This window comes from Beta vulgaris, chromosome 5 (genome assembly GCF_026745355.1).
Source record: "Beta vulgaris subsp. vulgaris cultivar EL10 chromosome 5, EL10.2, whole genome shotgun sequence".
NCBI classification, from domain to species: Eukaryota; Viridiplantae; Streptophyta; class Magnoliopsida; order Caryophyllales; family Amaranthaceae; genus Beta; species Beta vulgaris.
The window spans coordinates 56,148,797-56,175,836 of NC_079206.1; the positions used below are offsets into that span (position 1 = coordinate 56,148,797).

At 35.8% G+C, this 27,040-nt stretch overlaps 3 protein-coding genes and 1 pseudogene across 8 annotated transcripts; 3 read left to right on the forward strand and 1 right to left on the reverse strand.

Moving 5' to 3' along the window:
• The first annotated feature begins 1,675 nt into the window (after nt 1-1,675).
• LOC130591635 (uncharacterized mitochondrial protein AtMg00810-like) lies at nt 1,676-3,000 on the forward strand (annotated as a pseudogene).
• A 4,170-nt stretch (nt 3,001-7,170) lies between these two features.
• On the forward strand, nt 7,171-8,503 carry LOC104894078 (uncharacterized). The gene is made up of 2 exons (XM_010680244.4): nt 7,171-7,398; nt 7,580-8,503. Exons 1-2 carry the CDS (start codon nt 7,264-7,266, stop codon nt 8,282-8,284), a joined length of 840 nt encoding a protein of 279 aa, XP_010678546.1. The 5' UTR covers nt 7,171-7,263; the 3' UTR covers nt 8,285-8,503.
• Nucleotides 8,504-9,967: 1,464 nt separating this feature from the next.
• LOC104894079 (B3 domain-containing protein At1g05920-like) lies at nt 9,968-10,675 on the forward strand. Its single transcript, XM_010680246.1, has one exon. The coding sequence runs from the start codon at nt 9,968-9,970 to the stop codon at nt 10,673-10,675; it is 708 nt and encodes a 235-aa protein (XP_010678548.1).
• Nucleotides 10,676-16,684: 6,009 nt separating this feature from the next.
• LOC104894015 (pentatricopeptide repeat-containing protein At2g20540) lies at nt 16,685-24,988 on the reverse strand. Of its 6 annotated transcripts, none has more exons than XM_010680169.4 (5): nt 22,860-24,988; nt 22,577-22,761; nt 22,136-22,292; nt 20,023-20,240; nt 16,685-17,008 (listed from the first exon to the last, which is right to left on the reverse strand). In XM_010680169.4, the coding sequence occupies exon 1, from the start codon at nt 24,673-24,675 to the stop codon at nt 23,020-23,022; it is 1,656 nt and encodes a 551-aa protein (XP_010678471.1). In that variant the 5' UTR covers nt 24,676-24,988; the 3' UTR covers nt 16,685-17,008; nt 20,023-20,240; nt 22,136-22,292; nt 22,577-22,761; nt 22,860-23,019. The 6 variants fall into 6 exon arrangements, with proteins under 6 accessions (XP_010678471.1, XP_019105208.1, XP_048500267.1 ...); XM_019249663.3 differs by having other exon boundaries at nt 22,577-22,764; XM_048644310.2 differs by having other exon boundaries at nt 22,855-24,988.
• Between the last annotated feature and the right edge of the window lie 2,052 nt (nt 24,989-27,040).

Below are 27,040 nucleotides of genomic sequence, written 5' to 3' on the forward strand. Positions count from 1 at the left end.
CACTCCTTCAAACACAACTCCTCCTGTTTTTGCTGCTCTCTCTCCCTCCACCTGGCACAATCGGCTTGGCCACCCTGGCGATGCCGTATTAGATTTTCTTAGGAGTCATAAATGCATTCAATGTAATAAAAATTCCCCTACCCCTCTTTGTCATGCTTGTCAATTAGGGAAACATTGTCGTTTACCTTTTTCCCCTTCTAATAATAAAACGTTTGCTCCTTTTGCTATCATTCATACTGATTTGTGGACTTCCCCTATTATTAGTCCCACTGGTTATCGTTATTATTTGTTATGTTTGGATGATTATTCTCACTATCTCTGGATTTTCCCTCTTAAAAGCAAATCTCAAGTTTTCTCCACCTTCCTCACCTTCATTGCTCACATTAAGAATCAATTCAACTCTACTATTAAAACCATTCAATGTGACAATGGCACTGAATATGTTAAAAAGGAGTTCCAATCCTTTTGTGATACTCATGGTATTGTCTTCCGCCACTCTTGCCCATACACTTCTTCTCAAAACGGCAAACCGAACGCATGATTCGCACTACCAATGACATAGTGCGCACTCTCCTGTTCCATGCTTCTCTTCCATCCTCCTTTTGGATTGAAGCTCTTCACATGGCCACATATCTCCTTAACATCCGCCCTACCAAAACACTCCAATTCCTCACTCCTCTTCACCTCCTCTATAACCGTGCCCCCTCCTATTCTCATCTCCGCACTTTCGGGTGCCTCTGTTATCCTAACACTAGTGCTACCATGACTCACAAACTTAGCCCACGCTCTACTCCTTGCATTTTCCTTGGCTACCCCTCTAACCACCGTGGCTATCGGTGTCTCGATCTCTCCTCTCGCAAAATCATCATTTCCCGTCACGTCACTTTTGATGAATCCACTTTTCCCTACTCTTCCCTCCACTCTCCTCTCCTCCAGGACTACGACTTCCTCACGACAAGTCGGCCCCGTCCCGACCCTTCGTCACCTGCCACCGCCACCTTTCTTCCGCCGTCCCTTCCCGTCGCCCCCCCTCCCGCCCTACCGACATTACTCCCCATCCCCTGCTCCGCCCAGCCCCCCCCCTAGCCCCCTCCCTCACATCACCTCACCCGCACCTTCCACCCCTGCTAGCCCTACCCCCGACACCCCCTCTAGCCCCCCTGTCACCGAGTCTGTCACCTCACCTCTCCCTCCCCCACCCGACCACACCACCACCACTCACCCGCCCACCACCATCATCACTCGCAGCCAAAACGGCATCACCAAACCTAACCCCTATCGCGGCCACCGCTTCTTTCATGTTCAGACTCCTCCCTCCATTTCCCCTTTACCCCGTTCCCACCTCCAAGCCCTGCAGGATCCCAACTGGAAAGCCGCCATGTGTGATGAATATAATGCGTTAATTAAAAATGACACCTGGACCCTAGTGGAACGCCCTCCGGGGGCCAATGTTATTCGTTGCATGTGGTTATTCAAACATAAATACAGGTCTGATGGTTCTCTTGAGCGCTACAAAGCGCGCTTGGTTGTTAATGGTAAAAAATCAGGAGGTTGGTGTTGATTGTGATGAGACTTTTAGTCCTGTGGTTCGGCCTAACACTATTCGCACTGTTCTGAGTCTTGCTGTCTCTCGTCGGTGGTCTATTCACCAACTTGATGTGAAAAATGCTTTCTTAATGGTCATTTGCAGGAAACGGTTTATATGTTTCAACCTCCAGGTTTAGGACTCCACTAATCCAAAGGGGTTTGTTTGCTTCAAAGTCTCTCTATGGTCTCAAGCAGGCACCTCGGGCTTGGTACCAGCGATTTGCCACTTATCTCTTGTCCATTGGCTTTGTGAGCAGCAAGTGTGATCCCTCACTTTTTATATTTCGCCGTGGCACCGAGATGGCCTATCTCCTGCTGTATGTGGATGATATTATTTTGGCTACCTCTACCACCTCTCTCCGGACCCGTATCATCTCTCTTCTCCGGTCCGAGTTTGCCATGACTGATCTGGGCCCGCTCTCATATTTCCTTGGTATTTCAGTCACCCGTACTTCGAAGCACATGTTCCTATCTCAGAAAAAATATGCCGAGGAAATCCTGGATCGTGCTAACATGTCTTCCTGTAACCCCTGTGCTACACCTGTTGATACTAAGGCCAAACTCAGCGCCTCCAGTGGTCCTCCTATGAAGGACCCTACTCTATATCGTCAGCTTGCCGGTGCTCTCCAGTACCTTACATTCACTCGCCCCGACATCTCTTATGCAGTCCAGCAGGTGTGTCTCTTTATGCATGATCCTCGTGAGCATCATTTCCATGCCCTAAAACGTATTCTGCGTTACCTTAAGGGCACTTTAGAGTATGGCATGCACTACACTTCTACTCCTGCCTCTGGTCTTGTCTCCTACACCGATGCAGATTGGGGGGGGTGTCCTGACACAAGACGTTCTACATCCGGCTACTGTGTGTTTCTTGGTGATAACTTAATCTCCTGGTCCTCTAAGCGCCAAGCTACTCTTTCTCGTTCTAGTGCAGAGGCTGAATACCGCGGCGTTGCCAACGTCGTCGCTGAGTGTAGTTGGATTCGCAACCTTCTGTTGGAGCTTCATTGTCCTATACCCAAAGCCACCGTCGTCTACTGTGATAATGTCAGTGCCGTTTACATGTCTCATAATCCTGTCCAGCACCAGCGCACTAAACATGTAGAGATGGATATCCACTTTGTTCGTGAGAAGGTTGCTCTTGGTCACATTCGGGTTCTTCATGTTCCATCCGCGTATCAGTACGCCGACATCTTTACCAAGGGTCTTCCTAAGGCTCTCTTCTCTGACTTTCGCTCCAGTTTGAGCGTCCGTCCTCCTCCCGCTCCAACTGCGGGGGTGTGTTAGACTACGTAAATATGTAAAGATTTTGTATATATTCTAGTTCCCTTATTTACCCCTTTGTAACCCTAGTGTGTACTAGTATATATATTTAATTAATGGAAATACCCTAATCAAGGGATTATCATTATCTGACAGTTTTGACTTGGTCAAAACACTAAAAGCTAGTTGAAAAGCTAACGCCGAACACGCCCTAAATCTGAGGTGATGTGTCAAGTTACCGGAAATAGATACCTCAATTTACAAATTCCGGCGTCATACAAATAGAGACATTAGAAACTGCTGCATGCAGCATGCTTCACATTCTCAAAGTAAAACCACATATACATTATATACATATACATACAACGGCGGAGCGAGGATTGTCCATCAGGGTAGCATAAGAACTACTAATGGTTCATCATTTATGATACTGAAACATAATTCACCTTTAACAATTATAACATTTTTTTTAAAAAAAAATGGTACAACACTATTATAGGAAATTATTTCCGGTGACTTGAATTTGGTACATTTACAACTTTAACACCCCATATTTAACATTTTACATTTACTGATAATATCTTATTAACACCATGAACTATTTATTAATAAGGGTCAACTTCTGTTAACTAATGTCATTTGCACCCGTCAAAACAAAAAAACTAATGTCATTTGCAGCAGCCAGTAAGGGAAAAGCTACAATAAATACCTATGTAAACAATCCCCTCAAAAAAAAAAAAACAATTCCCTCCATGATTTAATTTCCAACAATTTATATAGTAGTTTTGGAGAAAAAGAAAAAAAGATGAGAAAAAAGGAAAAAAAAAAAAGAGACAGGATTTTTAAGTTGTTGCAATGAAATTTTTTAAAAGGAATATGTCCATATTCAGAAATGAATGCAAAATTTTGGATGTGTGAAGTTGAAATTGGAATGAAACGAAATATTGCAGGGGAAAAGTGGCAAATGACAGAAAAAATTACGTTATGACAGTAGATATGGCAATGCAAAGAGAGATGGCTTTCAGGAAAAAGCTCAGAGCTGAAATAGGAGCTCTGCCTTCTCAGGTAACATTTTCGTTTTCTTTGAAATTTTCAACTTTTATTATACGATTTTTTTCACGAAAATATCCTAAACAAAAAATTATTTGTGTACTCCATAAAAGTTGGAATTCTTATGTTGGGAGTTAGATACTGATACTTATAAAACAAAACTAAGGGTCTGTTCTCTTCGGCATAAAACAGCTTAATTGAACTGAACTAAACTGAACTGATCTGAACTGAACTGAATTGAATTGAACTGAACTAAACTGAATTGAACTGAACTGAAATGAATGGTGATATGTGAGAGTAAAAGTATTGTCAAGAGCTGAACATAACTGAACTGATCTGAACTGAACTGAATTGAACTGAACTGAAAATAAGCTGGGGAGAACAGACTCTAAGCAACAAAATGTGTAATATGTGAATGTACATTAACAAGCGTTATGTATAAATTTCAAGTTCACAATTTGAATAACATCTAAGGCATGGATAAAGGGCTAAAATTTGAGCTACAAGTTGTGCTACTCTAAATTACAAGATGCCACACACTATTATATTTCTAAAATTGTGTTTGGTTGAGAGGAAAACAATTTCCTATTGGCGTGTTCGGCAACAGTAGTTGTGGACTTGTGATGGTAGCTTTTAGATGTGGTGTGTCGCTGTTAAGTGTTTAACTATCGGTGTAAAATATTGATATTCGGTAAAAAAAACTGTCAAAGTAGCTGTTTATAAATAACTATTTAAAAACTCAAACAAAACTTTAATATATAATTTATATATCACTAAACGCTAATTCAAAAGTAACAGATTGTAGTTTTTGACAAACACTACTAAAACACTACTTATACTACTAAAAGTTACCTACATCACTACCTTACCAAACACTACTATTTTCTTTAATTAGTGTTTTGACCGAGTCAAAACACTAAAATCTACTTAAAAGGTTGTGCCGAACACGCCTATATATGTGATTTTCTACTTTATTTTGTTTGATATGTTAATGATAGAAAATAGTATTTTCAAGGTATAAAATAGTTTTCCCAAAGATAGAGAGCTTATTCCTTTGTCAAGCAAAGAATGTCAAATACTATTACTTTCTAATCCTTTAAAGTTTAGCTTTGCTCTTTCTATATATCCTTCCATGGATTCACTTTTTACTTATAAATTTTCTCCTACAATCTAAGTTTTATTTTCAAGAACCAACAAAACATAGGAAAACTATTTTATAACCGTGTATTCTTTTGAAAAATCATTTTCGGATTGAAAATGTATTCCATTGGACCAGATAGACCTTACATCAGGTCATCTGTATTTTTTTTTTTGTTGAACAAGCGGTAACATTATATTAAATAGTCATGGCAAATAGTCTATTACAATCCGAGTCTAAAAGCTCCATACAATAATCAGGGGGTACGGGAATCTGATGAATTACATTAAGATCATCTACTCCTACATCTACGCGATAATGCATCCGCGACTTGATTATCTTTCCTTCTAACGAACAATAACCTCGTCTCTTTGATGGTTGCTTAACATGTTTGTTAGATTAAATCTGTTAGCTAATTTGGATTCGGGTTTGGTTCAACAGGTACTAACACCAACTCCAGGGCAAGCTCTAAGGGTAACGCTAGTGCCAACTCCAATTCCAATTCTAGTACAAACTCGTCCAAGGGCAGCATTGCAAACTCCAACTCCAAGTCCACGTCTAACCATTAGGCCGACTTCCAATACAACTCCATGGCCATATTTTGGGCCTAGCCCAGTTCCACCTCCGCTACAAATACCCATCTCACAACATCAAGGCCCAACAACTATTGGCTCAACTCCTCTTATGAGGCCTCCAGTATCTCAAGGCCCACGTTCAAGACGAGGCCCAACTCATCATCATATATAATCAAAAGAGGAGAAAGGCACAAGAAGTTGAGGTGGAACATTAGAGGTGCAATCTTTGTCAAGTTGGCTGTAGTAGTGAGTTGAATCTGAGGATGCACTTCATGGGTCACAAGCATAAGGCAAAGTTAAAAGATGTTAAAAATAACAAAGTTTCAGGTGAAATATCTCAGCAACAGGCTCCAAAAAAACAGCAGAAATATTGTGAGTTGTGTAGGATTTGGTGCACTGATGAGAGTTCTTTCAGGCTGCATCTTGATGGCAAGAACCACATTCTTAAACTACATGCTGCCCAGAAAAGAGCTCAAGCTGTCATCTAGGCCGTTTTCGGAACGTGGAAAACTCATGTTTCGTCCTGGGGTTTGGGTACTATCAGTGATGCTTGTTAATTAGGAACAATATAGTACATGGGTCATGGCAACATGGTTTCATGAAAAAGTGTGAATACATTGAGACTTTGGGGGTGTTGTTTTCTGCATACGAGGATCTTCAGATGTTAAAACTTAAGAAGTGCTAACTTAGTGCATATAAGAGCTTTCTCATTATTAATCAATAAGATTAATTGATGGTTCTATGTTAAAAATTCTTATCTATATTTTATTGCTTTTTAGAATGTGGAATCAAGTATCTTATAGATGATATTTGCACCAATGAAAAATCTTCTTTAGACTATCTCAAAAAGTTACTAATATTTTTTTTTCTTCACACTGAGTTGTCACATTGTCCCAACCTAAGTACATATACTAAAATTCTAACCACTATGCTAAGTTATATTTAGTGTTATTATTGTAAAGCATTATATTAATAAATGAATTTTTTTCTTACCTGGGGCATAGCCCGGGCCTAATAACTAATTTATCTTTAAAAGGTGACAAATTTTTCCGAACATCTTAAAATAGTACTATACCCATTACTCGTTACTATTAAAATCAAATTGGGGAGTAACAAGCCAACACCATCATCTTTTGAACCTTTCCAAAGGCTTCATTATCAACAAGTAACTGGCCAAATCATTTAAACAAATTTCTTTGCACAGTTAATGATCAAGTTCCTGCCTAGTGCCTACTAACCCTGGCACTAGAAAAACTAGCAGTTGTGCACTTGTACTATATTCTAAATTTCTAACTGGAGTATATTCTATTATAGAACCATATGTATGTAAGATAAAGGCATAGGAGTACATCTGATTCAATTCTAATATAATGAGTATAGAGGCTATTTTTTTTTTAACTCACACAATTAACATGGATATAAGGTCATGACTTTGCAGGAGGGAATAAAGTACAGAGACATTGACAAGAATAAACTCCATGTTCTTCATAAGAATAATATGTTACTGATCCTACAAGTTTAAAAGCAGCTCTTTACAACTTACAAAGACACTTCAATTTTACTTTTCTCAATCTCTCCTTCCATTTTATGTTTTCTGTTTCTGAGATATCACTTAAATAGTTGGAGATCAGGGAAGGGAAGAACAGCAAAATGCATAGCGAAAGGGGTAAGTATGTAATGTCACCTGAGCTCGCGATCAAGAGGGAGATGGCGTATCTAAAACAGTTGGAATTGATGCAGCTGATTCAAAAGAGTGAATCCAAAAAACTCCCTCCACCTCCAACTGTAAGAAATCTATGTTTCATAAACTTCTTGTTAGTAACCTTGCTAATATATATTGTAAACTAAATTTTATGTTACATAACATAATAATCTGCCAAATATGATGCATGTTTTTAAATGCTTATACCTGTAACATAATTGATTAAGTATACCGTTTGATTAACTAATTATGTAAGCCTTGCAGCAAACATCAATGCCAGTTCCGTGGCCAACTTCAGGGACAGGACAGGGCCAAATTCCGAACTCAAGGCCTCCCATGGTAAGCAAGCATCCATCACCTAGTACAAGTCACAAGCCATCCCCATCACCAATCCTGCAACCTGGTCCAAGGCCTAGAACAATGCTGAGCCGAACTCCACTCTCAGCTCGAGGCCCAAGTTTACTGCCAAAACCCTTTTTTCCGTCACAGGCAGACCCGCGGCCACAATCTATGATAGTAGCTCCACGTCCATACATGAGGCCTCAAAGCTCAGGTTCCCTTCCATGGCCGAAGTCATCACATGTTGGCTTGACTACTGGTGCAAGGCCTGGTTTATTACCCACCCCTTCGCCACGCAGGATGTTAAAGCCTACTATAGACAACTCTAGCCACAAAAGGAAAGAGGCACCTACTCATCAGTTTCAGGCTAATAATCATACTAGTAAGGTGCAGAAGCTATTTTGTGAGGTGTGTGAAGTTCATAGCACTTCTTATGCTAATTATCAGATGCATATTATGGGTCAAAAGCACAAAGCTCAGGTGAAAAAAGGCAAGGAAATCGGATGCACGAATGATAATAGTAGACTGTACTGTAATTTGTGTGACATTTGGTGCATGAATGAGTTTTCTTTGAAGCAGCACCTTAGTGGCAAGAATCACACCCTCAAAGTTCATGTTGCTGAGAAGTGAAAGTTGAAGCATCACATGTTTATGCTTGGATTACCGCTTCTTCTTACTCGTCAGTGAGCACTAGTTTATATGTGATGTTGACTAATTTGGTTAATTAGTTTATGAGTTATTAGAGTATATAGATGCTTAATTATTCTACTTGTTAGTGAAAGTTAGGCATGTTTATGTTTGGATCCTCGTTTGTTCTTACTTGTTAGTGAACACTGGTTTTCATGTGATGTTGAGTAATTTAATTAGTTTATGAGTTATCAGAGTAGATGCTTAATTCTATAATGATAAATTAAAATAGTAATAAGATCCAATAATTCCAATTCCCAAATACAACAAGTTAAGATAGATTTTAACCCACAATATGGATTCTGCTGATGACACTTGACAGTGTAAGATGATCAAAAAATCACTAAAATATAATCAGAAGATATGTAAATTTTTGCCCATACTGAAGAACTTTCAGAAGCATCATTTAAATATGGCTTGAAATAGGAACATCAATAACGCATTTTGGTCACTTGATCTAAGATTATAGGATTTTTTGTCAGAAAGGACCTAATAAAATACAAGTTTTGTGGGGAAGACCTAATAAAAAAAATTTTGTCAAAAAGGACCTAATAAAATACTTTCGATTGTGAACACTCTGAACAGGAACCACTTTATGAATTTCCGGCCAAATTTACCATTTACCGGCGTTGACCTTTTTTTACCCCTAGTTGAATCTTTAATGTTCTGTTTCTATTTTAGAGCACACAAATCCCTATTGAATCCCCAAACTTAATGTTCCTATTGGCTTAACCTTCTCCTTCTTCATCTTTAATTTCAACTTCAACTTCTCAAATTATGCTTCAACTTTTAGTTTGTCGGCCTTCATCAAAGTCTTTTCTTGCTTTACCACCTTCAACTCATTCAACAAAAACTTCTTCTCATCAACAAGATCATTAATCACAATTCGTTGCCATTCTGTCATCTCATCATCCACCCATCTAAAGAATTTGCATCCCATTGGATTTAAAATAGGAACAGAACATTAAAGCGTCAACTAGGGGTTAAAAAAAAGGTCAACGTCGATAAATGGTAAATTTGGCCGGAAATTCATAAAGTGGTTCATGTTCACAATCGGAAGTATTTTATTAGGTCTTTTTTGACAAAAAGAAATTTATTAGATCCTTCCCCCACAAAATTTGTATTTTATTAGGTCCTTTCTGACAAAAAACCCAAGATTATATTGCTAGCAGATGATTGCCAAAATAAACAGACCAGAAACTATAAACTGATTTTCAAACAGTACAAACTCCAATCCTACTTCAACTACATTTAGGCTTCGGATTATTATTGTTCCTACAGAAATCGGATTTTATTTCCAATTTTCATATATATATTTTTTCTTTTTAATTTCTTTTGGTGCATAATAAACTCCCTCTCTAGACTCTACTTCAACTACTAGAAACTAATTTTCAAACATTACAAACTCCGATCGTATTTCAACTACATTGCCATTAGTATTGTTGTCCTTAGAGAACTCGGATTATATTTGCTACGTACTTCAACAGCAACTAGGATTAGATTTGTTGAATTCTTATAAATAGGCCATTACTCTCCTAAACTCTCCTCACATAATTTGTATGATCCAAACTCAAACTCTAAAGAGCGATTTGATCGAGCAACATATATAGTATTAGAAAATTTACAATGGAAGGAAAACAATCACAAGTTTTAAGATTATTTGGGGTCAATATCGATATTGTCCCATTAAGCTCAGCCGAAATTTGTACCACTCCCGCATATTCGGCAGCACCTGATAATAGTGATAGTGATGATAGTGAAAGTGATAGTAATAATAATATGCCTGTTGTCGAAAGGCAACCAGCAAGGAGAGAAAGAAGGCCAAGACCTAGTACAGAAAATCTTCTTTTGGCGGATTCGGAACCTCCAAATATTCCGAATGAGCTCCTTCAAGAAGTACATCGTTTAGGTGGAGGTGATGATCCGCCAAAACTAGTCATCCAAAAATATGTCTATTACTCTGATGTCGCTACAAATCAAGCACGATTTCAGATTTCTAGGACAAAAATACAGGGGAAAGGGATCCTCACCGCGGAGGAAGAAAATCAAGTTTTTAATGGCTGTGGAAAAATGGACGACGTGACTGTTTTACTACAAACAAGAGATATCGAGACCATGAGTTTGAGTTTGAGAAGGTGGCCTCTTCCTCAGCAACTGAATCCGACGAATAAATGGAATTGTGTGCTGCAAAGCCGTTGGAATGAGGTGGTCGAGAAAATTAGCCTCGAAGAAGGAAATTATCTTCAAGTATGGGCTTTTAGACATGGTCAACAGAGAAAGCTTGGTTTTATTTTGGTCAAACTTACCAAGGAGCAACTCACTCAAGCACATTAGTGATTTTTTTTTTATTTAGTTATTATTTAATGTTTTATATTTTATTTCCTTGACTCTGAAAATATATTATTTTTAGTTAGTATAGAGCGTAGATTAGTATTTTAATAATCAAGTATAGTCTCTTAAACGTATAGTATTATTTCTATTTTGAAGTTTTTTTTGTTCAACATATCACTTTGTTTAATATTTAAATATTTTATTTGCGTTTATTTCAGTTAAGTTCTTATATGTGTAATTTAATGCTCCATATGAATAATTTAATTATTAGATAGCAATCTTTCATTAAAAAAACAAAAGTTATTAGATAGCAAGAATATCGTTCAAAGGATTTCGCAATATATATATATAATTGAGTTCATGTGAGAAAGGAGTTTTATATGAGAAGTGAGAAGAAAATCTAATCCTTAGATCATGTCTTATTGAAGGGCCAAGATTAAAAACTTAAAAGAATTAAAATCCCAAATTTTAAAATCATAACCTACTGCCTCTCTCCTCTTTCCCCTCTCTCCTCTCTCCTCTCTGCTATATTTCGACGGTTCTAGGTAATTTCACAAACTATTTTTTTGTCCTTTGCAATACTAATTGAGTGAATTTCGTCTACAATTCGACACTCAAGATCAAAGATTACTTAAATAGTTGCAGACAACAATCCGTCTTGCATGGACCTGGTTTACACTAAAAATAGCGTGGACCAGGCCCAGGCACGTGACCGGTTAAAAAGTACTTACTTATACTGTTATACACTATATCAAAAATACATACACTATATGATACATAGGTACACTATATCAAAAATAGATACACAATATCATAACTACGTACACTATATCATACAGAGGTACACTATATCATAACTAGGTACACTATATCCTATAGGAAAATATTTACTTAAACGCATTACAGAAACATACACTATATCAAAAATAGATACACTATATCAAAAATAGATATACTATATTATACATAGGTACATATCACTTATACATAGGTACACTATATCATTTTAACATACACTATATCATTTTAACATACACTATATCATATCAATATACACTATCCTAAACTCACGTGATATGGATTGGGTGCACACTAATTAGTGTGCACCGGGTTCATATTAATTTTTTTTATTATTTTTGTTATTGCTGTGAAATTATATTATGAACCCAAGAACAAAAGAATTATCTAATTGAATAGTGGTGATAAGTTGATTCCTGAAATCTTCTTGGTATTTCTTATATTATAAACCCAAGAACAAAACAATTATCTAATTGAATAGTGGTGATAAGAATTATCTACGAAATTTATCAACTGAACTTATCAAAATCAAAATCCTTGAAATTTCTCAACTGAAGTCGTGAAAAATTAGCTTCTTTACTTGTTGAATTAAGCCTTGTCTCTTCTTGCTTCCTGAACGAATTAGAGGGTGAACATTAGTTTGCAAAAATATTTTCTTTTATTGATATTTGAGTATTGTTGTGTAACCTTTTGTCTTATATATGTGATAAGTTATCATCGTCATGGTAAATGTGGATGCATTTAATTTTATGCCTATGTTTAATAGTTTGGTTTTAATTTTAATTTTAATTCCAATTACTTATTTTATCGATGAATTCTAGGTCTTGCGATTCGTTTGTGGTTTGATTTTTCAGTTCAATCCGATTCGATTTTGGTTGCTTCCTATGATACTACTCTTATCGCCGACGTTAGTAACATCAGTAAGAGTTACAAAGGCAGTTCATAGAAGTTATAAGAAATAGTACTAAGAGGTATGTCAATATTTGATTAGAGTTATATCCACTCTTAGTTAGTTATGAAAACAGTAAATTAGTGTTATAGGTACTTACACTTGGAGTTACGCCAATGTTTTAGAGTTATAGGAATTTGGGTTTGGAGTTATGCCAATGTTTGATTTGAATTATATAATTTAGTAATTAGAGTTATATAAGCATTTCATTGGAGTTCTAGGAAGTATTAGTTAGAGTTATGTCAATATTTGATTAGAGTTAAATAGACTAATAGTTAGAGTTACAAGAACTTGTACTTGGAGTTAGGCCAACGTTTGATTAGAGTTATAGGAATTAGTAGTTGAAGTTTATGTGCGTTTCTATCTCTCATAAAACCCACATATGTGTTCCTTTCTCTAAAATCTAAATTTATTCGGATTGCACTTCTTTTTCATGTTATCTATTTTCTCCCCCTTTCCTTATTGTTCTTCATTAACTATTAGAGAACACAATATGAACTTGTTGTCAATGGAAAAGATTACGTAATGGAGGAGAAGGGTGGAGAAGGTAAGGAAGCAATCATGGTGAAGGACCAGGAAAGACATGAGTTCTGTTAGATTCAAGTAAATGCTTATATGCTTTAATTTAGCAAGTATAAAGTGCAGCCCCCAAAGATAAAAGGGAAAATGTATGCTTTTGTATATGGAACTATGGTAATTAAGAGTCATGTAGCCATGCTTATTTGTTTTGATTGATTTGGAGAGATTTAGACTAGTGATATGCTCAAGTTGTACGATGTTTTTATGATGTTTTTGGGTGCATTTTGCTAGGGGGTTTGATTGTAATTGTTAACATTTGTGTTTTATTTAGCTCTTAGCGGAAGTTCGGAATTTTGTACATTAATTATTGTTAAAGTTGTAAGTTCCGAGCTCCTAGAAGCATGAGTGGTTGGAACAACTCCACAACATCGTTTCACTAGCCAAGCATCGCCACAAGTTCTAGTCAAGCTGTCGCTGCCCGCAAGCACTAAGTCTGCCAAGCAGCGAGGCTTAGCACAACAATGCAGCGCTCGAAGCCAACAGATAAGCCGCATCGTAAGCCAAGCCAGCAGCTCGCGACCCGCAAAGAATCTCGCGACTCTCGACCCCTGCCTTCGCACCTCGCGATATATGTCGTGACTCGCGACCCTTGTGCCCAGGCAATTTTGTGCCTCGCGATGCTTATGTCGGTTTGGGGCCACGTTTTGTGCGGGGTTTAAAAGCTTCCTAAAAGCTACTATTTTGGAAAAAGAAAAAAGACAGCAGCCTTGAGGAGAGAGAGTCTCCAAAAATTCCATTCTTCTCTTATTATCTTCTCTTATACTTCCTCTGTTTCTTTTTACTTGCAACAGTTTGACTTTCACGCTTGCCAATGCATAATTTCAATAATCCGTAAGTTTAATTACCGATAAATAAAAATTATAAAAAGTATATATTCAGAAAATATACATTCAGACGAATCTAATAAGATCCCACATGAATATGTTTTTCCTTAACTATAAATCACCAAACATAACCTAAGTAGAGTTGGTGAATAGTGCGAAAGTCAAACCGTTGCAAGTAAAAAGAAACGGAGGAAGTATATATATAATTCTGGGGTTGATGAAGGTAGAAAGAAAATGATACATCTCATTTAGCTAAGAATTGAGCTCTAATCATTAAGGGTTCTTTGAAATCAAATATTAGCTTTGTTGCTCAGGATCATGAATTGATCTACATAATCTATCAATTTGTCCAATGAAGTTAATCTATCATACTAAGAGTCTTAGATGTCTTTGTTATTTCTTTTGTGGGATCATGTAAGCACCAATGTTCTTTGATGTCCTTTTTCTATTACCTTTGCTAATTTTGTAGATAAATTGCTCCACCATGGTATAAGCCTATGGAGTAATGTTTGATTCTTTTAGCTCTAGTACTTCCAATATGTAGGAGATGTATGTTCTTTTTATATAATAAGCTCAAATGAAGCTTCAAAAAGCAGATAATAGAATAAAGAAAAAGTAAGTATTGTGTGTGTGGTTTCACTCGTACTTTAAGGTCTATTAGTTCAAATGGTAGAGCATTGTGCTATGCACAAGATGTGGGTTCGAATCCCACATAGGCTATGAAATGATAGATTACTAAACATAAAGGAGAAGAATTTAGTACAATAACACTCATGTATACTAAAACCAAAATTGAAAATCGTCATTATCTTGACTGAAACTAGTGTCATTTTTTTTAATCTGTTACCACCTTATCGGTTGAAGAGCAAAATTACATCCTAAAAACGTAACAAGATCATTTAACTAAGAAGTACTTGAAGCTTAACAAATAAAGGATACGAGAGTTGTATTTGCACACATAATACTTACCGATTAAGCTAACAGGCTATTAAGTTGCAAATGTAATTACAATACCATGAATATAAGTCTTGACATAACTCTAGTTAGTAGTTCCTATAACTCTGAACAAGTGTAGATATAACTCTAATTACTACTTCTATAACTCCAAACAAATATTGTTATAACTCTAATTACTATTACAACTCGAAATGTTGGTGTAACTCTAATGACTAGCTCCTATAAACTCTTAAAAAAGATTTGGTGTGATTCTATACAGACATTGCTTTAACTCTAATTATTACTTCCCATAACTCTAAACAAATGTAGTGGTATCACTAATTACTCCTTATAACACTAGAAAAAGTGTTGTCGTAATTCTAGTTACTATTTCCTATAACTCTAATTAGTTTTTCCTATAACTCTAAACAAGTGTTGGGACATAACTCTAATTACAACTTCTTATAACTCTAAAGAACTGTTCGCACAACTCTAGTTACTATTTCCTATAACTCTAGTTACTTCAGTGTTGATATAACTTTAAAGAAGCATTGGTATTACTTTAAGTGCTACTACGTATAACTCTAAACAAGTGTTAGTAGCATTTTAATTACTACTTTCTATAACTTTAAACATGTATTAGTACAACTATAATTACTACTTTCCATAACTATAAACAAGTTTTGATACAACTGTAACGGCTCATTCTATAATGCTAAAGAAGTATAGCCATAATTCTTATTAGTACTTCTTATAACTCTGAAAAAATATTGCTTTGTTAGTATAACTATACTAACTAGATTGTATAACTGTAAAAAAGAGACATCATAACTCCGAACAAACAATGTCATAATTATAAACATATATTGCTAGAATAATAACTCCAATTACTACTTCATATAATAATTCTAAACAAGTATTAGTATAAATAAAATCCAATATAATAAATTGCAATTCTAAACAGTGTATGCAGTGACTATATTCCGACAATAACTCTAACTAAGTGTGGATATAACTCTAATAATCACTTTCTATAATTCTAAACAAGTGTTATTATAAATCTAACTAATACTTCCTGTAACTCTAAAAAAAAGTATTAGTGCAACTCTAATGATAAATTTGTATAACTCTAAAAAAGAGATAGCATAACTCCAAACAAACAATGATATAACTTCAAACTAATATAAACTATTTTCAAAAGTCAAGCAAATTCTTACTTACTTCTCACATTTTCAACAACCATGAAGGAAGTTATACAGATAGTTTACTCAAGAATCTGAGTGTTTCTTTTATGAAAAAAAAAAAGCTAAAAAACATAACATGGTATATATTTGAAGGCTACTATTTTAGTATTCTCCATTGATACACATCATATATGCTTAGCTAGTATCTATGAAAGAAATCATGCATCACAATCGTTGAGTCCATGTCCATCATAAATCCCAACAAAAACCCACCCATGTTCTTCTCATACAAGTATAAAACATTAAAACTACATGTACTCGATCTTCCCCTGCTTGGCGCTGTGCCCACTGCAGATTATGACTTTCACATGAATCACTTGCTTCAAATTCATTCAAAATTCATCTTGCTTTATCAATCCCAACAAAAACTAGGGCAAAAATATGAGGAAATACAAAAATAAAAAAACGACCCTAAAGAATCAAGTTCTTATATCTTGTATTGCTTGATCAAATCAATTTTTGCATTGTTGAACATAATTGGTTTATGCGTAATCGAGAGAGAGGAGTGAAAAACGAGGTTTATGCGTGACAAATGGGGAGGTTTTGGGATTTTTGTTTGTTTTAATTTTTAATCTGGGCTATTAAATGAGTCATGATCTAACCGTCCACATTTATTCTCACTTCTCACCTAAATTCCTTTCTCACATGATCTTGTATATATATACATACGCAAATACAGATCTTAATCCAGGAAAGAACAAGTTGTCTAGTATCAATAACATATAACAGTTTCCACCCTTACTGAAGACATACACACATGTGACTAGAATACTCCTAAAGCATCTAAGCTTCCAACTTATACAAGTATGCTTGCATTGAGAATGATGCACAAGAATATATTCTTGCACAAATACAAGAATTGACCTTACTATTTCTAGATTTTACTATATACACTTCAAAACGACAAACAGGAGAAAGAAAAGGATAAAAGGCCTGCCTGTGGGCTTTATATCACATTGATGCACAAACTTCCGTGTAGTTTCTTCACCTTCTTATATCATGGAACCTGTTATGGAAAAATCAAGTAATAAGTAAAAGTGTATTCATTATAACATAAGTACCCCCAAGCTATAGGGGCGAAAGTTATTCGGATAAAATCCAAAATCCAAAATCCAATCCAATCCAATCCGAATCAGTAATTCGAATCGGATTCAAGCTGTGTTCGGATTGGATTCGGATTGACATTTTTTGGAAAATTCGGATCGGATTGGATTGAGGGTAATTGGATCCAAAAATCCAATATAACCAAATAGTAATATGTCTTGTATTATGTATTTGGATTGGGCTTAAGTGCTTAACTGATTTTCTTTATAAAAAAACTACTCCATAGCCCAATATACATAGCACTTCAACCCTTCCCCTAAAACACCACCTGTACTTAATTCATCATTTTCTAATTTTACTAGGTTGTTGTTGTGCTTAATTCATTTCATTCAAAAACTAGAGTTTTAAAAAATCGGATTTTCGGATCGGATCCAATCTAGCGTATGAAAATTTGGATTGGATTGGATCGGATTCAAACCTTAATTGGTTTGGATTCGGATTGAAAAATTGAAATCCAAATTTTATTTGGATCAGATTAGATTAGGCACTAATCCAAACCGCACACCGAACTTTCACCCCTACCAAGCTATTGTAATCACAATATCCTGATGAAGATAATTGTATTTACGAATTACGATGATAATCTAGTGAATGTAGCAACAAAATTAATTTTGTTCAAGTTTCTTGTTTATAGCTAGCGAGTTAAAATAATTTGAGTTTGTAGTTCCGGGGACAAGGTTATTTCATCAGGAATAATCTGTAGTTGCAGCATAAATAATAGCACAGATTTTGGGATATGCCTTATTGTTGAATAGGCCTTTTCACTGCTATATAATGCATCAAGAAACATTATAGCTACGATCATATGTTATCTCTAATATTTATCATAAGCACCCAAGCACTACGGGTCTGTTCTCCCCAACTTATTTTCAGTTCAATTCAGCTCCTATCAATTCGGTTCAGTTCAGCTCCATTACTTTATAACCATTTTGTTAAATACTATTATTATGTTGGTATAATTTATTTTACTACTTATTATTATTATTATTATTATTATTATTATTATTATTATTATTATTATTATTATTATTATTATTATTATTATTTAAATATATATCATTACTATTAAGTATTATTAATATTATTATTGTTGTTTCTATATATTATTTTGTTTATTATAGCTTTACTCATTATTGTTACTATTATTATTAGGAGGAACATGGTTTAGGTCAAAGCACAAATAAACCCACTTTTTTAGCCCATAAACCAATCAAATCGCGTCAAGACGGTTTATGATGTAATTTTTGCGGTCCAACCCAATCATTATTTTTATTACTAAATATTTTTATATTATTAAATCTAATTATTAAAATAGTAATATTAATTTACTTCTTACATATAATTGTTATTATATATCATCATCAAGTATTAATATATTAATACAAATAATATAAAATAATTATTATTAATTATCATTATTATCATTAATTATTATTATTGTTATTAATTTATGATTATTTATAACTATCATTTAAAAATATTCAAAATACTACTATTATTATTATTCATTATTATTATTTATCATTATAATTATTATTTAATATTCATATTATTATTGTTTAAAATATTCTTTATATATTTATTACATTCAATTTAATTCAATTCGGTTCGGTGCGGTTCCGGTAAGTTCAGTTCAGTTCAGTTGTTTTATGCCGAAGAAAACAGGCCCTACAAGTGAGATAAGAGAGGGCGATGGGGACAAGACGTATTTTCATAAAATTAAATTAGAATTTTTACACAAGCATTTCGGCTATAACAACCTCTTAAGGAAAATTAGCTCGCAATTACCATTAAACTTAGAAGATTTAGCCAAGCATTTTTTTTGAGATAACCTTTTCAGGAAACTTGGCTCAAAATTACAATTAAGCCTTTCTAGACAGCTTGCTGCTCATCCTCTGCTAAACCTCTGCTAGTTTACTTTTAACAAACACAATTGGTTAGAACTCTTCTCCAGTTAGCATAGAACCTATTGCATTAAAAAGGCTTTGTTGCGTATCTCTACAATGTTAACCAAGGTATGTTCTAGATGTACAATTCCTTTCAAGTTTTAGCTAGTTTTTAAGAATGCAAAGAAAGACCTTAAAAACATGACTACCTCCAGATCTTTCGCTAACAGGTAGGGAGAAAAGTTCCAGAAGATTGTTACAGATGCATCGTTCCTAAGACATAAGAAGAGTTTCGAATACCCTGTCGGGCACCAGGCCTGTTTTACTGGGGTTCTCGATATCTGTTGCCAATGGCTCATCTCACAGCAACTACTGCATGAGCAACTTAACAGCACACAATGTGATCTCAAGCTGTTCACTCATATGTTCATTCCACAAAAGTAGAAATGTGAGATGCATGTACCAACTGAGTTGTCTAAATTCTAAACTCAAGTTGTGAATAAAGAAGATGCAGTGATGCACTCTGTCTAGTCATTTAAAAATTTGAGAATCGGTATCATAAACATCATAGGAGGTTGAGTCAGTTAACTACTATTATTGCAGTCATATGCACAACAAATGTGACACCAAAACTCATCATCGACGTACCCGATAATTGGATAGTAGTTAAGACATCATAGTTATTCCATCACCCCTAAATTGTAGGAGAACCAGCACCACTTTATTACCCTAGCACTAGTGATCAAATTTACTCCCCTAGCATCCCAAATCCAAGCACCCTCAATTATCCTTCTTTCCTTTGATTATTATCTCAATTTGAGCAAAATTGTGTGTTTCTTCTTCAATTTCTTCTATAAGGGCTTCTATTCCGAATTATTAACCCGTTTTACCCTCTTTATTAAGACAGAATCCCCCTCCCCTGATAAAAAGGCCTCCATACCCATCAACTAATTAAGTGAAATACTTATTCGATTCATGAGCAAAATGTTTGTAATATGTTGCAAAGAAATGTGAAGCAATGAAATCAAACCTGGGAGACCAAAGATCGCTTAGATATTTGGTGTGGTGGAACCACAGCTAATGCCTGCGGAGTACCGCCAGGGAGAGCAAGGAATCAATTACACCTTTCTCTTCCGTGAATTCGGCAGGTGAAAGTGCAGAATCACGATCACTTCTAGTAAATTACCCATATTGGTCACCAGATGATCATGTAAAGCGTCCTAATGATTCGCACTCGTAATTGGACACCTGATTAGAGAACACAAGCTTGTTAAACTTTTTTATAAAAAAGAAAGAAAAGAAAATAGGACATATAGATGTAACCACTAACAGAAGCCATTAACCTTTTACAGTGAGCACTTGTAGGAAGCAAATAAACAACGGTCATATCTCAAAATAAGCGGCACACTGTGATTTAAGACTAAACAGCATGCGACCCCTTAAAAAAAAAGGGATTTCTTACTTTCACGGTTCACTTTAGCTGAAGTACAATGTGCTTGGATCGCAATCAACTGTTGAGTATTGCATATACCTATCTTGTGAAGAAGTTTCTATGAGATGAGTTGGTTGGCAACAAGTACGACAACACATACCACAAAGCTACCCTAAAATTTCATAATTCACACCAAAACATGTTTTTTAGCTATACCAAACAATAAAAAGCCATCTCATACTCCCAAAGTTAGCAGGGAAGGGAACCAATTCTCACTAAATATTGTCCTTAGAGTAGATTTCCAACAAACTTCCGAAGAAGAAATGAAAACAAATTGTGTTAGCATCACTTAGTCCAATACTCCAATGTGAAGCGCAACTAGTAAGATAGTGATGCTCGCAATGTTGCTTTATTAGCAATGCGTTACCTGAACAAATTTCTAAGACAAATAAGTTGACATAAATTACTCATGTAAATGATGCTAGGGATAAAAACCCGAGTGTAGCAACGAAGTAAAAACTATAAATGGGAACAAGAAAAGGCATGAAAGATGAGTTCATGATAGTTAACCGATCTGCCAAAATATATAAGATATCAATAAGCCAATAAAATAATACATCGGAAGCAAAGCAGCAATCACAGATGCCACAGCCACGCTGAAGATGACAAAAAATAGATCAAGAACCAAAAACGCTATACAAAGCCAAGTTTAGTTAATTTATAGTAATATGAAATAAAAATATAAATTTTCATTATGATCCAGCATTTTAAACTAGCCAAGTTCAATTGAACAGGAAAGTTTCCAAAATTCCCAAGTCAGATTTCCAAGCGTATCATATACGAACATAGAAGAAACCAATAAAGTAGTAGTATTACATAAATCTACTAATAAAAAATATAATGTATGCCATAATTTCATTGCAAATTACTTAGTCACTTGTGTATTTTCATTAGATCCCATGACAAAATAATTGTATCAGAGAAAACTAAACTCCTTAATACGCTTCATTTTGATAGGTTCCTATGCAGTAATATGTTCCTACAGTTTCATTTTCATGTGATCATTTTTGGGTGTATTTTAATCCTTAGTCTTTGAAGTAAATGTTATTTCTTATATTTGTACAGAAAAAGATTTGTCTTGACTCTTTAATTGTGTGTGATGTTTACAAAGTTTGGGAATCCTGTTCCGTTTTCAATGTTATAAGTTCAGTTGATGTGCAAAAGGATTTAATTGTCGAGAAAGAAGAATTAGCCAAGGAAAGGAAAGGAAAGTTCATGCTACACAAGTTGCTAAACTCAAGGAGATGCAAAAAAATATCAAATTTCAGCTATGCCAACGAGAAGGATCTAGCATAACACCAAAACTGATTGCAAAAGGCTATTCAATTAACTACTAGCAGTGGTGCAGAACATCATTGAAGGCAAATAGATGCAGTTGGTTATAGACCCAGGTGTGTTTCTTTATTATTTTGTTTAGTGATGATTTCATTCTATTCAGAGCTTAACACTAATCATTCCACATCTGTAGATGTTGTGCGTTAGTTATGCTATTCCTTCTGGTTTGTTGTTGGGTGGAGAATCACTCTTGTTGATTGTATATTTTCTCCCCAGTACACTATTTCTACTCATATCTCTACTTCAAATTCTGCCCAATAATGGTCAGGTTGAAAAAGCATATCCCTTCCTGTTATTAGTCTCGCGTAACTGTTACCTGGGAGAGCATATTGAATTTGCACTTCAACACCCTTTTAGAAAACTCAAAGCTTAAAGGTAAGCTGTTAGCAACAAAGGGAAGCTCGTCCAATCTTCATGTTGAATTTCAAGCAAGCAGGCAAATATCTTGCAGTCATTCCCAGAATTCTCTGCAACTAAATTTCTACAATTAGCATAGTAAACTTTTGCCATCAACAACTGAAAGAAGAAGAACGCATCATCTCTATAAGATTCATCAACTATATAGATGAATGATAAGTCTTGCTAAACATGTTGATACTAAAGACTTGACAGCAATCTGCTATTTTAAATACACAAGATACCTTCTTCTTAATTATATATGCTCATACACATTTTCCAAACCCATTTTCAGGTTAGCATGCTAGACAAGCAAGTAAATCTTTCATAGTATCAAAGAAGAAATATACTGCAGAATTACCTCCAGGCTCCAACAACTGATTTGAAAAATGCAGGAAGGAGTCCGTAAAAGATGGATGTTTTCTGACAGCGGATATACCACTCTCCCTTTCAGTCAACAACCTTTATAAAGAAAATCTGCAAACTACAGCAACAGCCTCCTGGAACTGTTCCATGAACGTTTGATCATATCAATAAAATCTTACCCTGCTGATACAAAAACTCAAAATCAGAAGCAACCCTTCCAAAAAATTCCTCCAATCAATAATTAGTACAGAGCATCAAAAGCTGAACTCTAACTTTACATTCATATTATCCTCCCGATTAAGCATAAGAAAGTATGCAATGACTGATAGACTGTTCTGCAGATTCTCAGTGCTTCAGATTGATGAGCTTACACAAGCTACACCCAACTTTATTGTCAAAATATTAAGCAAAGTACTCCTGCAGAAGAACTATAACCCCCTAAAACTCAACAAAGTCCTCACTCATGTCATGATCATTGGCTTCATATCTGATTTCTGTGGTGAGTTTGTTAAGTAACTCATAAATCAACAAGGTATGTCTATGAGTAGTATCACCAGCCATGAAGTCATGAACTGTTTCATCTATTTGCACCCAACTCTTGCCTTTATTATTTTTTAAAACCATTTTTTGCATCTTCTTCCGCACCATAGCCATCTCTTCCCATCTTCTGGCCATGGCATAAACATTTGATACCGAGACAAGATACTCAACCATTACCTCCTGATCAAGCTCCGCTACAAGTTTTTGAGCTGCATAGGAGGCAATTTGGGGAGTGCTATGAATCATGCATCCACAAAGAAGTGAACCCCAAACTACATCATTAGGCTTCATAGGCATAGTCTCTATGAACATTCTTGCTTCTTCCAAGAACCCTGCACGACTCAATAGATCAATGAAGCAACCATAGTGCTCGATATTGGGGTTAATTGCCCATTTTTCTTCCATTTCTTTAAAATACCGACGACCCTCTTCAACATATCCTCCATGGCTGCAGGCCGTGAGAACCCCCAAGAAGGTTCTGGCATCAGGCTTTACTCCACCTGTATTTTGCATACATTCAAAAACCTCTAAAGCTTTTCTAGTAGAGCCATGTTTAGCATATCCCATAATCATGGTTGTCCATGACACAACAGTTCTTCTTGTCATATCTCTAAAGATCCTATATGCTTCTTCTATAACTCCACAGCTAGCATACATATGTACAAGTGCATTGTGTAAACGCACACATACATCTCGTCCCTCCCCATCAGATGCCTTAATAACATAAGAATGAATCCATTTTCCAATGCTCAAGTCACCTATCTCGGCACATACTGATAAAGCTACAACCAACGACACCTGATCCAATTCCAAACTTGCTCTTCTCATCTCTTGAAACAACCATAAAGCATGCCTAAACCATCCATTTTGAGCACACCCCCTAAGCATCGCAGTCCAAGCAACCACAGTCCTCACAGGCAGTGCATCAAAGACTCCACGAGCCCCATCAAAATCCTGACACTTAATATGCCCAGCAAGCAACGAATTCCAAGTAACAGCATCTTTTCTATCAGGCATTTCCTCAAACACCTTGTATGCATTCGCAAGACCGATTTTGTCTCCCAATCCCAAGTACAAATTGATCAAATTGGTCTTAATAAAACTGTTAGAACAATACCCATTTGACAAAACTCTCCCATGAATCTGTTCACCCTCTCTAAACATTGAAGATCTCGCACACGCACTCAGAACATAAGAAAAAGTGTACTCATCAGGCACTAATCGTTCCTCTAACATTCTAGAGTATAATTCTACTGATTTTTGTGGTGTTTCACTGTTAGCATAACCTCTAATCACTTGATTCCAAACAGTAGTTGATGGGTTTGGCATTTCGTTGAACATGTTGCAGGCATTCTGGAAATATCCATAAGTTGCATACAGAGAGTTTAACTTGGCAATGAGAAAACTTTTGTGGGAAAATCCATTGATGAAGATTTGAGCGTGGATTTGGGTTAGCTGCTTAATGGAGTTGCAGGTTTTGAGGAGAGAGAAAATATGTTGTTGATGAGCTCTTAGGTTTATCCTAATGGCGGGAATTGCTACAGCAACTGGCATCCTATTCTAAACTCATTTACACTGTTCTTTAGTTGTTCCCGGGTAAATATTATGAATACTTTGTTGTTTCCCCTGAAATGGAAAGGCTACCTTTTTTTTCTCATGGAACAACGATCAAGTTTAGAGCACCCTTAGGATACGATTAACGAATCAATAAGAATAAACTAATTTGGTATAGGCTCAGCAGTCGGCACCACTGCACCAGCAACAACATGTAACAAGGTAGCAATAAGAGCACCTCCAGCGGACCAAAATAGGTCCCCGCTTGCAAATATTGAAGAGTTTGAGCTAGTAGCTTGTTTGCTGTCCGCTTGCAAATATTGAAGAGTTTGAGCTAGTATTGAAGAGTTTAAGCTAGCAGCTTGTTTGTTGTCCGCTTGCAACTATTGAAGAGTTTGAGCTAGTAGCTTGTTTGTTGGAGTGAAAAGAAGGTTGTTGCTTGGGGAAGCCAAGTAGCTCCATAGACCTACTTGCTTTATTCTACTCTTTATGTGTCCTATGCCCCTACTTTCAATTTTCACTTTCCACTTTCACTTATACATTAGAGGTGATCATTTTGGCCCGGCCCGCCCCGTTTTTGGGCCGGGTTTTGGGCAGAATTTCTCGGCCCGGCTTTGGGCAACCCAAAAACGACTTTTTAGTCTATTTTTTGGCCCGGTCCGTTTTGGCCCGCAAAAGGCCGCTAATTCAAGCCCGAAATAGCGGACTTTGGACACAAAAATTCGGCCCAAATTTAGACCCGGCCCGAACCGACCAATGGGCAAAATTTTTTGGCCGCGGCCCGACCCATGATCACCTCTATTATACATGCAATTGTTTGATATGGACATATGGTGATGATATGTGAGACCTATAAAAACTACAAGTGGTTGTACTTTTTCATTGGGAGAGGACGAGAGGTTGTAGCTAGGGGTGATAATGAGCCTGACAAGCTCGCGAGCAGCTCGAACTCGGCTCGGTCAAAGCTCGACTCGAGACTTAAACGAGCCGAGCTAGGCAAAGCTCGACTTCTAAAGCTCGTGAACAACTCGTGTAACACCCTCCAAATTTGAAATAAGTGTAAAAATCCAATAAGTATAGATTTAAGAAAATCCTTTATTCAAACTTGGAGGATATTACCGCCCATTTACTCTCTAAGAGTAAATGAAAGGCAACAAAAGATAAGTTAACCCAAAAGTCTTAAAAATAGAAATATCATTACAACCAAAGTTAATAAAATTCTAAAATAGTAACTCCAAATGAAAAAAAACTAAATAAGGTCGGCTAGGTGAATTAACTAAGCCTCCTCACACGAGATCCCGTCACCAAGTCCAACCTGCAAGTAATAGAAAGAAGACAACAAGGGAGACAACTCCCAAAAATCAGAAAAACTGAGTAATTCGACTCCATCCCGTAAAAATAATAATTTTAAAAAATAATTTTGATTTTAGAAATAGAATAAAGTGCTCCAACAAATTCAACACTAATGTTTGGATTTTCAACGTTTGTATTACTAACTCCAAATACAAGTCATATATCATAACGTTTAGGCACACCACTTAAAATAATAATTTTAAATTAAGAGAGGGAAATGTGAACGCCAGTAGGCCGGGACTGATCCCTATTAACCGCCTACTTCAACAAGAGGTCGTCACCCCAATATAACCATGGCCAAAATCATAGAGTCCCTAGTTGCACACCCCTTCTACTTGGATCACAACAAATGAAGGAAGACAACAGTTCGTATCGTATTTATTAATCAACCTATAGATAGTTATACCATCGTATAGGGCAACCTATTCAACACCCTTTCGGGCTTCATTACCCTCCTTAGTTTTTTATTTAAAGGACACAATAAACATAAATTCTCAAGTTATAACCATACAATTCCACATGTTTTGTTAACATAAACATACTCTAGTCATAAAGGTTTGCCACAAGAATATTCACATACTAATACTTTAGTTCAAAAGAACACATGATTATAACATATTTATACTCTTACCAAGTTATAATAACATACTCCAGTTCATAGTATTATGAGAATCCTACTTTTATAATAATGATTACTAACTCAGAAATTCATAATATTAGTCTATAAAATATTTGTTACATACATAATCACTTAATCATATAATCACACAGATAGCCGTTTTGCAACGGGAACTAGAGTACGATGAACATCGAAATTACCTCGAGTAGCGCAGATACGAGTAATAAAGTCACCCCTAGAAAGCTCCTTCTACAAAATCTCCGTCTACAATAGTAAGTGAAGGAACTAAATTAGTCACCTATGTAATATTCGAATCTATTAAGTTTATGAATTGAAGGTGGATGAAATAATAAAGTTTTCACAAGATTTAATTGTCAAAAGTAGAAAAAGAAA

Bases quoted from the DNA above. Each gene is read 5' to 3' on its own strand.
- LOC104894078 (XM_010680244.4), top strand. From the start codon at position 7,264: ATGCATAGCGAAAGGGGTAAGTATGTAATGTCACCTGAGCTCGCGATC. The intron at 7,399-7,579 runs GTAAGAAATCTA...TAAGCCTTGCAG, and splicing joins AACTCCCTCCACCTCCAACT to CAAACATCAATGCCAGTTCC.
- LOC104894079 (XM_010680246.1), top strand. From the start codon at position 9,968: ATGGAAGGAAAACAATCACAAGTTTTAAGATTATTTGGGGTCAATATC.
- LOC104894015 (XM_010680169.4), bottom strand. From the start codon at position 24,675: ATGCCAGTTGCTGTAGCAATTCCCGCCATTAGGATAAACCTAAGAGCT.